The sequence below is a fragment of the Lynx canadensis genome, chromosome X, assembly GCF_007474595.2.
Source record: "Lynx canadensis isolate LIC74 chromosome X, mLynCan4.pri.v2, whole genome shotgun sequence".
In the NCBI taxonomy this organism is placed as follows: Eukaryota; Metazoa; Chordata; class Mammalia; order Carnivora; family Felidae; genus Lynx; species Lynx canadensis.
In genome coordinates, this window is record NC_044321.2 from 12,775,798 (window position 1) to 12,789,003 (window position 13,206).

The following is a 13,206-nucleotide window of genomic DNA, read 5'->3' on the forward strand; positions in this document are numbered from 1 at the left end:
TTTCAGAATGCCGCCTTATGCTCCAATCCTGAGCTGGGTCTGTGAGCCGTGGCCGCGCGGCCTGCTGGGACTTGTAGTCCGCTTCAGAGTCCCTTTCCCTGTCTGCGCAGGCTCGCGCGGCCTGTGTTCGCCCTTCGGCCCTGCAAAAGCCCAGCCCAGGCTTCAATGCTCCCCACCCCCATCCCGCTCCATCCCCTCGGGGGCCAACCTCCTCCGGTCACGTGGCAAACCTTTCATGCGTCGATTGGCCGTGGGGATTCAGGGGCGGGGCGCGGGGGCCCTGAAAGGTTCCGTGCCCCTTGTCGGGCCGCTTGTTTGGCTGCTGCCGTCACCTCATGGCGACGCGAGTAGAGGAGGCAGCGCGGGGAAGAGGCGGCGGCGCCGAGGAGGCTATTGAAACCGGACGGGGCGGACGGCGACGCAGCCCGCGGCAGAAGGTCAGTCTGGGAGGCGTCCGCGTTGTTGCCGGCAGGGGAAATGCTCGGGCTAGCTCTTTCGGGGTCCACATCTTCGCTCTCTCCGGTTACCTTTAGCCACGGGACGAACATCCGGCCCTTTTCCCTCCCGGGGGTGACGACAGTGGGAGCAGGTGGGGGGGGGGGACTGGGACCGGGATGGATGGGGTGGGAGGAAGCGATGGTTGGGGTTTCGAGGCGCGTGGCAGACGCGGGGAGAGGGCAGGGGGCGCAGCCCCGTGTGAGGGGGAGGGGGTGCGAGGCGGGGGCGCACCAGGTGTGACAGCCACGTGCGGCCGGCGCCGGGGAGCCCCGGGCGCCAGGTGTTCCTTCTCCCAGCCCCCGCCCTCGGCGTGTTCTCGGTGCTCCCTGTGTTCCCCGCGCTGGGCGCCGCCGTCGGGGGGCTGCCTGGGTCAGTGGCCGGTCCTGCTCTTACCGGGCAGGTGCGCAGGGCGCGCTGCGGGGTGCGCCGGGGCGGCGCGGGCGAGGCTGTTGCGCAGTAAGATAACCGCGCGGGAGCCGGGGTTGCACTGCGCCCCTCTTCCCCCGCCCCCTCTGCGCTCCCCGCCACTGCGCGGGCGGGCGAGCGCCGCGGGGCTGGGAGGACCGTTCGGCTCCCGGCCCTGGGGCTCATCTCTGGGCGCCACCGGCCTGGTTACACGTGGGGCCGGCGATGGGAAGACGATGCTGGAGGACCTGGGTCCCGCAGAGTTGGGGGCAGCATCGCGTGATAGCCGGTCTTCCCATTTTAGCCTCCCTCCTCCTTCTTGCTCTTTATTTCCCCTCCTTTTTTTCCTTTCCTTTTTTTTTTCTTTTTTTTGGGGGGGGGTGAACGGAAACTTGACCGCCTCCCCCACCCTGGCCTTTGGTCTCTGTTAATCTGGGAGGCAGGCTGGACCGTTCCCCTTGCCTTACTTGACTCACGTCAAGGAGTTTTCAGTGTCTCCCTGGATACAGGAAAATCGAGACCTCCAGAATGGGAGAATTCCACTTGTTCTGGAGTCAGTGGGTGGAGTTCGAAAAAGATTGCACAACAAATGGGGTACAGGGCTTTCAGGACCCAGGAGTGGAAATCCGCAGGGTAAGGCGCTGGAAAGGTGAAAACCCTGTCTCTTTTTCCTTACAGTGGAACATATTGAAACGTTCAACCTGTTGGACGTCCTGTTTGATCACTCGGGGCTGTTTAATATTACTTAGTTATGTGTTTGAATACTCTCAAAAATCACCCCTGTGTGAAATTACGAAATATTTTTCTAATGCGAATTTACCATCTTGAAAAAGAACAAAGGTTTGGTTTACATCTGAGCAAAGTGTCAAGAATTGGCTTTGGGGGGCCTGTTTCTAAGGTCGGGTATTTTCATGTCTTTCTGCATAAGGGTGTTACTACTTCTCAGTTACTTCTTTTTCTCTCCCTCTCTTTGTACTGTAAAATAAAGATCCAGTACTTGAAGGAATGAAAGAGAAGCTGTGGACTGAATGTACTCTAGGGATTCAGAACTGTCACTTTGGACACTTCATTTGTTCCCTGAGAGTGGGGAGCCAATCTCAGTGTTTGATTTCATAGGCCTCCCAGGGGAGGACTCCGATTAAAAAGCCACTACAGTTGAGGACATAAGTTCCCTTTTATGCCACTGGGATAAGGACCAGAAGTCTGAATTAGGAACTGAGGTTTAATCAACTAGCATTTTAAATGACCAAGATAAGAGGTAACGACCCTTTGAGGCAGCACTCTGGGTTACAGCTGGATATGAATAGTCATGTGTGTCTGTACTGTCTCATTTTTGTTTACTTATCTCATGTACCTTTTTTTTTTTTTTTTTTGGCTCATGTTTTTCTGGGCATCATTTTTCCTTTTGATTTCCACTTGACTATGACATGGAATTGAAATACATGATTAAATGTTAGTTTTTGAATTTTCATTTAAAAAAAACTAGGTGACTGTCTTGTGTCTGCAAAAATCACTTGTTTATGACCCTTAATTTTTTTACTTTCTCTGGGTTATCAATTTGAAAAAAATATTCCTAATTATAACTTCACTTGTACTCTATTTTCAGGAAGCACAAATGATGTTTAACTAATTGGCATGCTTTCAAAATATTGAAAGAATTAAAGGAAAAGTGGTCACTTTGGTTACATTATGGGACTTAAAGTGAAAAACAATTGCAGATGGGCTTTATTGGTTCCTAGTTGTTTGAACCATCTACTTAGTCCTTCACCAGCTCAGTTAATTGTGTCATTGTTTCATAACTACATTCATTGAATAGTCTCTTGAGGTATCTCTTTTCTTCTGAAGTTAATACTCGTACATTTCTAGGGATCTCTTGAATTGTCTAAAGTGCTGTCTGACATGATAGTCACTAGCTGCATGTGGTGGTTTAAATATTAATTGAAATTGAATAAAATTAAACATTCCATGCCTCATCCATACTAGCTACATTTCAAGTGTTTAGTAGCCAGTGTGGCTAGTGGCTACCGTATTAGAGCAGATCAAAAATATTTACATCATGGCATAAAATTGTGTTTGACAACATTGGTCTGAAAAGATAGGATATATGCGGTCATGTATTCCAGGCATTTTTTACCCTCTTCCGTGGGCCTGTTGTCTACGCTTGGCTCCGGAGAGTCCATTCCGCTAGTCTTCTGGCGGTTTTCTCCAGACATTTTTTAGAACATCAAGATCATTACTTTCTAAATTTCTATATAGTATTTGTTTCAGAAGGTTGAATTTTTAAAAAATCCATACTCTTTTTGAGCAGTTTTAGGTTACAGAAAAATCGAGCATAAATTACAGAGTTCCCATACATTCCCTCACACAGCCCGTTACCCCTATTATTTACATCTTGCAGTAGTATGGTGCTTTTGTTAGAATTGATGAGTCAATTTTGATACATCGCTATTAACTAAAGTCCATAATTTGCATTGGAGTTCATTCTTCGGGTTATACATTCAGAGAGATTTGACAAATGTATAATACCATGTATCTACCATTATAGTATTCTATGGAATAGTTTTCACTGCCCTGAAAATCCGCTGTTTATCCCTCCCTCTATTCCCCCCAGACTACTGGCAGCCACTGATCTTTTCACTGTCTCTGTAGTTTTGCATTTTTCCAGAATGTCTAAGGTAGGTTTTTTTTTTCCCCAATACTAGATTTTTGCTTGGGAATATTAAAAATTATTTAACTACTGTTAAACTTATTTTTAGGTCAGTAAACCATTTGGAAGGATAAAGATATGTAACCAAGGCTCAAATTAGCAAAATCTTACATCTACATAGTGCCCCATAATTTTTACAGCATATTTGCACATACGTTAACTCTTTCAGCATTACTGGATGCTATGGAGAAGGCTGGGCAGCTGTCGTTGCCCTCATTTAAAGATGACAAACTACTCAGCAAGGTCTAATAATTTGCCCAAGGGATGAAGCTGAGTCTGGAACCCAATACCCTTTCATCTAGACTGTGGTAATAAGTACTGTACTACCAGGTGAATAGTATGGATTTTGGAGTCAAGACTCTTGACTCTCTGCCATTTACTAGCTGTGCAAGCTTGGGTGAGTTTCTCAATCTTTCTGAGCCTCCATTGCATCATCTGTAATCTGTAAAGTGATGATGATGCTAACACCTACCATATAGGATTGTTGTGAAGAGTAACAGTTGATGGAGAGTGTTCAGCACAGTCCTGGGACTGGGCATGTAGAATTTTATTTGATCTGGCAGGGAGAATATATGAAAGATCCATTCCTCTTGCTTTTAGTATGCTATTAATTTTGTAAATCCATCTTCCAACCTTTGTATTCTTCTCTCTTCCCAGAATCTCTCTGTGATAGATGAAATGAGGAAAAGTCCGGTCAGGGTGTAGCAAGAGTGTGGGGTAGGAAGAAACCATTTCACTATTTTGTTTTTTCTCCCCAGTTGTGGATTTGAATTTCCACTCTTTTGGCACAGAGATTAAATAATAAGAATCGAAGTGATCTTCTATTGACAACATTGTTGTCTGTCATCAAACTTCGGTAAATTTCGTTTTCAAGGGGAACCAAAGAGGCAGCAGTAATGAGAGCAGACCAGATATAACACATTCCTTTACTAATACCATGTTTTTAGATCTTAATATGCCACATTTGTTTACTATGTTACTGGAAGATGTTTTGTATATTATGTGTTTCATTTATATCGGTCTTGACTAGAGAATTTTTTTTCTCAATTGAAGTATAGTTGACACACAATGTTACATTAGTTTCAGGTGTACAACTTAGTGATTCAGCAAGTCTGTACTTGATGTTGTGTTCACCACAAGTGAAGCTACCCTCTGTCATCATACAGTGCTGTTATAATACCTTTGACTGTATTCCTTATGCTGTACCTTTCATTCCGGTGACGTATTCATTCCATAACTAGAAGCTTGTACCTCTCACTCCCCTTCACCCATTTTGCCCCCCCCCCCCCCCCCCGGCAGTCCTCAGGTCTCTGTATTTATGGATATGTTCGTGCTTTTTATTTTTTTTTTTAGATTCCACATACAATGAAGTCATGGTATTTGTCTTTGACTTACTTCACTTACATAATGCCCTCTAGCGCCATATAGTTGATTAGAGAAATTTTATGGAGGAATGTATATGTCAAATCTAGATGTCATGAAACAGGGTGTGTATGATTTGCTTTTGTGTGGGATTCTTCACAGAAGGATTCACTATAATAGATTTTTCAATAGATGTTCTGTTCAGATTTTAACACTTTACAGAGAGGTGTGTTTCAAAGGAAAGAAATTTGAGTCCTCACTGTTTCCTGCAGTGTGCTAGGCACTTAAAATGTGCTTCCATTCTAGTGTCTGCAGAGTAGGTGGTATCCCCAGATGTATAGATATGACATCTGAGGCTCAGTCAAAAAACAAAAAAACTTGCTTAAATAACATAGCTCAGAGTTGGTGAAGTTGGCCCAGCGTTGATATATAATTGTGCAACTGATAGGCCCTACTGCATGGACAGTTTCTGCTTACCTAGCAAGTTTTAATCTAATATCCCAAAGAAACTCCTTTACCTTTTCCTCCCCTTCCCAGTCCTTTTCCCTTCCCTCAATTCTTTTTTGCTTGGTTCTAAACTAATTATCAGTAACTTTCAGTTAGTATAACAGATGTGACAGTATTTTAAATGTATAAAGTAACATAAAAATTTAATGTAGTATTCATTAGCATTGAGAATTAGCTATGTTTAAATTTTTCCCAAGTGGAGCATTTCCAGAAGAGAATAAGTATAGGTCAGGTGACCCTTTAAGGATTTGAACCCTGAAAGTATATTTTTATGATTCAGTTTATTTCCTAGTTGAAACTCTCTTGGTACTTATAACTACTTAAATTTTATTACTTGAAAGAAAAGATAAATAAAATGGCCAGTGATGTCTTCCTGTGCTATCAAAATATTTTTTTCAAAATAATTTCCTTAGCATTTATTGCTCAGGGTGTTGATTTGCATTGTGTTTCATTACCAAAATGTCCCCAGAACGCCCCCCATTATCCCCAACTTCCCATTCTACAGTCTGCCATAAGTAATATTGCTAAACTAGCACTTTTCCACTTTTTTTCACCTCTCCTTTCAGAAAGGTCAGTGTAGAATAGTTTGGCGAGGAAGATGTGCCAGTAGCTTAGAAGCATCTTTTGCTAAGGATTTTATGGATCCATGTGTGGGCCATATTAAAAGTGAGAATGGAGGCATTTTGCATAATTTGCAAATGCATCTTTATTCAGATATTATTATAACAGTTGTGTGTGCTACAGTTTATGTTGATTAATCTTCTTACAACTCTGGAAGGTAGATAATTGTACATCCCTAGTTTACAGATAAGGAAACTGAGGTTGACCAATCTCATGGCTACATGGGAAACAGTAAGTGGTATATTCAAAGGTCAGGCTTTTGGGGGGCTGAAGTTGTTACCCATATGCCATGTGTCTTGTGTTTTCAGCGCATTTCTTGATAGTAAATACAAACATCCACCTTGTTAAATGTAAGCAAAACTTGGTGGTGGGTGAAGAGAGAAATAATTTTTGCTAAATGAAAACAGATTATAAAGGGTGGGTCGGATCTTTGGGGGTATAGAAAAGCTATTGTAATCTAGGAAGTTTTGAGGGGAGTTCTGAGCCTTACAGGTTTCATAGCTTTTGTTTCATGGTCGGCTTTAAGATAAATGATAAAGAATGCTTTAATTCCCCGCAGAAACACCTCTAAATGTAATTTGGACAAATGAAAAGAGGGTTTAGGAAGTCCTTTTTTTAAAAACGTATCTTTTTTTTTTTTTTTTTTTTTTTTAATTTTGAAAGAGAATGCACACACAAGAGCAGGGGAGTGGCAGAGAGAGAGGGAGGGAGACAGAATCCCAAGCAGGCTCTGTGCTTAGCACAGATCTCACAAACTGTGAGATCATGACATGAGCCGAAATCAAGAGTCTGGTGCTTAACCGACTGAGCCACCCAGGCTCCCCTAAATTACCTGTCTTAAAGTCCACACAACACAGTGTTAACAAAGAACTAAAGTGGTCTGGGTAAGTAGGACAGGAAAAAAGAGATAACTTGATGTTCAGAGGTGCATCATAGTTGGTAAATGTGGAGCTGGTGAAGTGTGACTTCATGAAATTGGGATGGGGTGTTCCATTTAGGTAACTCATAAAAGTAGGAGATCATTTTACATCTCAGGAGTCTGTGCCTTGAAGATGCTAATTTTGTGACCCAGGCCCTTCCCCTCTGCAAAATCGGTCAAGTCCAAGCATATTTCAGTAGCTTTGGGCATTAAAATTTTTGGGTTTCCTGATACTTTTGCTGCCTAGATAGGTGTTTAAGTTAATGCAGGTATCTCTCAGATTACAGATTATCATTGGGTTACAGTTTTAGAGCTAGAAGTGATTTTACAGATCAGAGTCTAGCACCTTTTATTTTTTATAAAATAAATAGCCATAGAAGTTACATGTGAAATCTAATGCCATCATCCTTGTTTTAAAAGGCAAATGATGTGCACATTCTAATATAGATGTTAGCACCTACCACTGGAGATGGTAACACTACTGCCAGGGAGGCCATAAGGCTACAGAAGCTGTGTCGCAACTAGACCTTTTCCGGATCTGTTTGCTCACTCTTGGCTTCTTCACCAGTGGGGGAAATCAGGTTCCCTCATCCTAACTTCAGCACTGGTTTCCCTCTTTCTCATTTACTATTAATGCCTCCATGTGCTCCCCGTCCTCCAAACATATTGCAACAGATCATCCTGGAGCCTTTTGCTGCCAAAAATTAGGAGTTGGGACAACTAGCACTTACTGCCTCCAATTTTTATCCCTCCTCAGAACTCTCATTTCTCTGGCTTTACTTATGTTTTAATTTATTCATTATTTGGTAACTACTTTATTGAGGTATAACTCACATACCATACAATTCACCCACTTAAACGATACAGTTCAGTGATTTTTAGTGTATTCACAGAGTTGTGTGACCATCACCACATTTATTTTATTTTTTGAATTGGGAAGTGTTCCCCCCCCCCCCTTTTTTTTAATACTTATTTTTGAAAGAGAGCAAGCAGGGGAGGGGCAGAGAGAGGGGGACAGAGGATATGAAGCAGGTTCCATGCTGACAGCATCGCAGGGCTTGAACTCATGAACCATGAGCTCATGACCTGAGCTAAAGTTGGATGCTCAACTGACTGCACCACCCACGTGCCTCAACATATTAATTTTTGTTTTAATGTTTTTTTTTTTAATTTTTTTTTTTCAACGTTTATTTATTTTTGGGACAGAGAGAGACAGAGCATGAACGGGGGAGGGGCAGAGAGAGAGGGAGACACAGAATCGGAAACAGGCTCCAGGCTCCGAGCCATCAGCCCAGAGCCCGACGCAGGGCTCGAACTCACGGACCGCGAGATCGTGACCTGGCTGAAGTCGGACGCTTAACCGACTGCGCCACCCAGGCGCCCCTGTTTTAATGTTTTTTAAATTTATTTTTGAGAGTGTGAGCAGTGCGGGGGGACAGAGGATCCGAAGCAGGCCCCACGCTGACAGCAGGGAGCCCATGTGGGGCTTGAACTCAGGAACCATGAGTTCGTGACCTGAGCCAAAGTCGGACACTCAACCTACTGAGCCACCCAGGTGCGCGCGCCCCCCCCCCCCACGTTTATTTTTTAATATAACCTTGGAAGAACGTATTCTCTGGAATGATACAGAGAAAACTAAGAATTCAGTCTCTGCTTTCCAAGCCCTAGGTTCATGACTGAACACAAACTAGCTAAAATTGCCTTATCAAGTGAGCCTATTTGTTCATCATACCTGCCTGTAAGACAGTTCTGAGGATTAAATGAGGAGAAGCGTATCAAGTACTGTTGGAGAGGTTTCTGAATGAGCCAGAGGAAATGGCACTCCTCTCCCTGTTCACACTAGGTCCTGTGGCCATATTCTCTAGAGATGGATTTGTTTGGTTAAGGGTGCCAAGATAAGGACCTCCCTTAGACCATGGTTGGGCCAAGCTCGCCTTTTAGTCTGTCTCTCTTCCTGTTCTGCCACAGCCAGGACAGCAGTTTTCAAACTTTTTGGTTTCAGAATCTTTTTTGAGAACCCCAAGGTGCTTTTGTTTTTGTGGGTTACAGCTAGTATTTCACATATTAGATATTAAAACAAATTTTAAATTATTATTCATTTATTTATTTTTTTTAATTTTTTTTTCAACGTTTTTTATTTATTTTTGGGACAGAGAGAGACAGAGCATGAACGGGGGAGGGGCAGAGAGAGAGGGAGACACAGAATCGGAAACAGGCTCCAGGCTCTGAGCCATCAGCCCAGAGCCCGACGCGGGGCTCGAACTCCCGGACCGCGAGATCGTGACCTGGCTGAAGTCGGACGCTTAACCGACTGCGCCACCCAGGCGCCCCTAAATTATTATTCATTTAAAATGAACTAATGTTGTACCAGTTATCTATTGTTGTATAACTTAGTGCTTGAAACAACATTTATGATCTCACTGTTTCTATAGGTCAGGGGTGTGGGTGTGGCTTAGCTGGGTCCTCTGCTTTAGGGTCTTGTGGACTATTGTCATCTGAAGGCTTGATGGCGATGGATCCATGTCCTAGTTCACTCATTGTAATTGTTGGCAGGATTCAATTCCTCATGAGCTGTTGGCTCGAGGCCTCCCTTGGTTCCTTGCCACATGGGCCTTTCCATCTGCATCTCACAACATGGCTGCTGGTTTCATCAGAATGAGCAAGAATGTCCGCACAAGAGAAGGAAGTTGCAGTCTTTTGTCACATAACCATACAAGTGACATCCCCTCACTTTTGCCAGATTCTTCATTAGAAGTTAGTCACTAGGTCTAGCCGCATTCGAGGGGAGGGGATTATACAAGGTTGAGGAGGATCACTGGGATCATTGGGAACCATGTCAGAAGCTGCCTACCACATATTAACCTAATGTTTTTTGAAAATTAAAAATTATTGATTTTCCAAAGTAAAAGAACAGACTCCTAAATACAGAGAACTGGTGTTGCCAGAGGGGATGTGGGTGGGGTAATGGGTGAAATAGATCAAGGGAATTAAAGTGAGAAGAATGGCATTCTTCTCTGCCCCTCCCCCACTCATGCTTTGTCTCTCTCTGTCTCAAAAATAAACATTAAAAAAAATTGGTTTACCAAATTGTGTTGATTTTCCAAATGTTGACAAATTTTGTTATATAATATCAAAATCCTGTTAATATCACCACTGATGTCCTCCGCAGAGTCTTTTTTTAACAATGTTATATTAGTTTCAGGTGTACAGCATAGTGATTTAATAATTCTATACATTACTTAGTGCTTATGACCTTAAGTGTAGCCTCCATATGTCACCGTACAGTGTTACTACAATATTATTGACTACATTCCCTATGTTGTACAGTAAAGTCTTAAGTATTGGGAAGCTGTCAAACTTATGGTAGCAGATAGTTTTCAGAAATTCTAAATTTTGCTTAAAAACTCAATTGTTACCATTGGCAATAAATACTGTCAGTTGTTTGCCTTGAAGTAACAAGCTCAGTGTATATATTTTGGAGACTCCATCTGCCAAATACCCAAGTCTGAATAAACAAGCACGGGTTGGTTATCTTTTAAAAAAAAAAAAAAAAAAGAAAAGAAAAAAAAAGGTGATGAAAAAAGCTGCTGGTTGGGCTTATAATTCAAGCAACCGCATTAGTGGTTTTCTTCAAGATCCGCTCATGCTTTGGTGTGCAGCAGAAGTGCTTTATGTGTACTTTATGTGTTGTCACACAGAGATAAAAAGATGTGTAGCCATTGGTTGAGATTTAATAAAAATTCGTAATTTTTACTGCTTCCTCAAGGGCATTTTTACTCGCCCTCCCCCCCAACTTTGAGTACACGGTGTTGAAGAAAATGATGACTTAAGAGTTTGATGCCGCTACGTTGACTTTGTTCTAAGAAGGCAGCACTGGTATTCTTTACTGCTTTTGTACCATTAGTGCAAATGTTAACACCAAAAGACAAATAATATCTCCGTATTACTATGAAAATTATGTTTGAGCTTGCACACTACCATGAAGGGTTCATGGGGACCATACTTTGAGAACCACTGTCCATGAGTTTTATTGGAAGTGGGCTCTGCTTTTCCTTGTTGTTTCCCAAGACAATTCTGTCAGAAGAGAATAGGTTTATTTTTCCTGGGCCTTTTCCTAAGACTTGTTCTAGGAATGTGGAATCCCAATTATTACTGACTCAAGTGCTTTATCTTGCTAAGGGGGCAATTCAGTAATCCTTAGCAACCAGAATTTTTTTTTTTTTTTTTACAATTCCTAATGGCCAATATAAAGTTAGGTTTTATTTGCTAAAGGCTTAAAGAACATTCTAAACCAAAATACATTCATCATGATTCGTGAGTGTGTGTGTGCACGCACGGTGGGGGGGGGGCTAAAATATACATAACATAAAATTTACCATTTTTTAACGTTTATTTTGAGAGAGTGCATGTGTGCGCACGTGGGGGAGGGGCAGAGAGAGAGAGCGTGCACGCGAGAACACCAGGCAGGCTCCTCGCTAAGAGTAGGGACAAGAGCAGGGACTGGATCTCATGAACCAGATCCTGGTGAGATCCTGAGCTGAAAGCAAGAGTCGGACGCTTAACTGAGCCACCCAGGCGCCCCTAAAATTTACCATTTTAACCATACAGTTCAGTGGCATAAATTATATCAGTTACATTAACAGTGTTGTGCAAACAACACAATCATCCACCTCCAGAACTTTTTCATCTTCCCAAACTGAAATTCTGTATTCCATTCCCCCTGACCCAGACCCTGGCAACCATTATTCTACTTTCTTTCTCTGTGTATTTGACTACTGTCAGTATGTCATATAAATGGAATCATACAGTGTTTGTCTTTTTGTGTCTGGCTTTTTTTCACTTAAGATGATTCTTTTTTTCTAAGTTTATTTAAGTAATGTCTACACCCAATTTGGGGCTCAAACTCCTAACACCTACATCAAGAGTTGCATGCTCTTCCACCTGAGCCAGCCAGGTGCCCCCACTTAACATGGTATTTTCAAGGTTCATCCATGTTCTAGCATGTGTCAAAATTTTCCTGTCTAAGGCTAAATAATATTCTAATGTATGTATTATATGCCACATTTCATTTATCTGTCTGTGAACACTTGGGTATTCGTCATGATTCTTAACTTCAAATGTGATTCTTTAGGACACCCCCCATAGAAGCATTACTTCCAAGCTCAGTAAATGCAGGTCTCAAATAACGGGCTTTTCCCCTCTTCCTACTTTTCTCCCTAGTTTATCTGTATAATGGGGTGATGTTCTCACTATCTTAGAACTGTAAGGTTAAAGTAAATAATGTACTTAAAATGTCTAGCGTATAACAATTAGTAAATGTTAGGTTTATTCTTTCCTTAGCCTTATGTATGTTAACCCTGTTTTGTAAATTCCATGTATCTCAAACAGTAGACTTAAATTTTTTCAGTTTATTCTAATTGAGGTAAAATGGTAATATCACATATTAGTTTTAGATGTACAATGTAATAATTCAGCATTTGCATACACTACGAAGTGATTGTTACAATAAGTCTATTTACCATCTGTCACCATACGGTTGACCTCCTTTACCCTTTTGCCCACCTCCAACTCCCTTCCTCTCTAATAACCACTGATCTGTTCTCTGTATCTATGAGTTTTGTTTTTTAGATTACACATATAAGTGAAATCATAGGGTTTTTGTCTTTCTCTGACTTATTTCACTTAACATAATACCCTCTAGGTCCATCCATGTTGTTGCAAATGGAAAGATTTCATTCTTTTTTATGGCTGAATAATAACTCCATTGTGTATATACCACATCTTCTGTATCCATTCCTCCACTGATGGACACTTAGATTGTTTACTTATCTTGGCTATTGTAAATAATGCTGCAGTGAACATAGGGATGCATATATCTTTTCAAATTTGTATTTTCATTTTCTTGAGATAAATACACAGAAGTGAAATAGCTGGATCATATGGTAGTTCTACTTTTTTTTTTTAATTTTTTAAATGTTTATTTATTTTTGAGAGAGAGAGCACGAGCAAGGGAAGGGCAGAGAGAGAGAGAGAGAGACAGAGACACAGAGAGAGACACAGAATCCAAAGCAGGCTCCAGGCTCTGAGCGCTCAGTGCAGAACCTGACACGGGGCTCAAACTCACGAACTGTGAGATCATGACCTGAGCTGAAGTCGGATGCTTAACTGACTGAGCCACCCAGGCACC

The 13,206-nt window shown here is 42.1% G+C and overlaps 1 protein-coding gene across 1 annotated transcript in view; it reads left to right on the forward strand.

The window, feature by feature from the left end:
* Positions 1–308: 308 nt before the first annotated feature.
* Positions 309–13,206, forward strand: part of TXLNG (taxilin gamma) — a 92,142-nt gene continuing 79,244 nt past the window's right edge. The window contains exon 1 of the mRNA XM_030304725.1: positions 309–437. Coding sequence (XP_030160585.1) covers positions 336–437 — 102 coding nt within the window. The 5' untranslated portion in view covers positions 309–335. The remainder of the gene's footprint in view (positions 438–13,206) is intronic.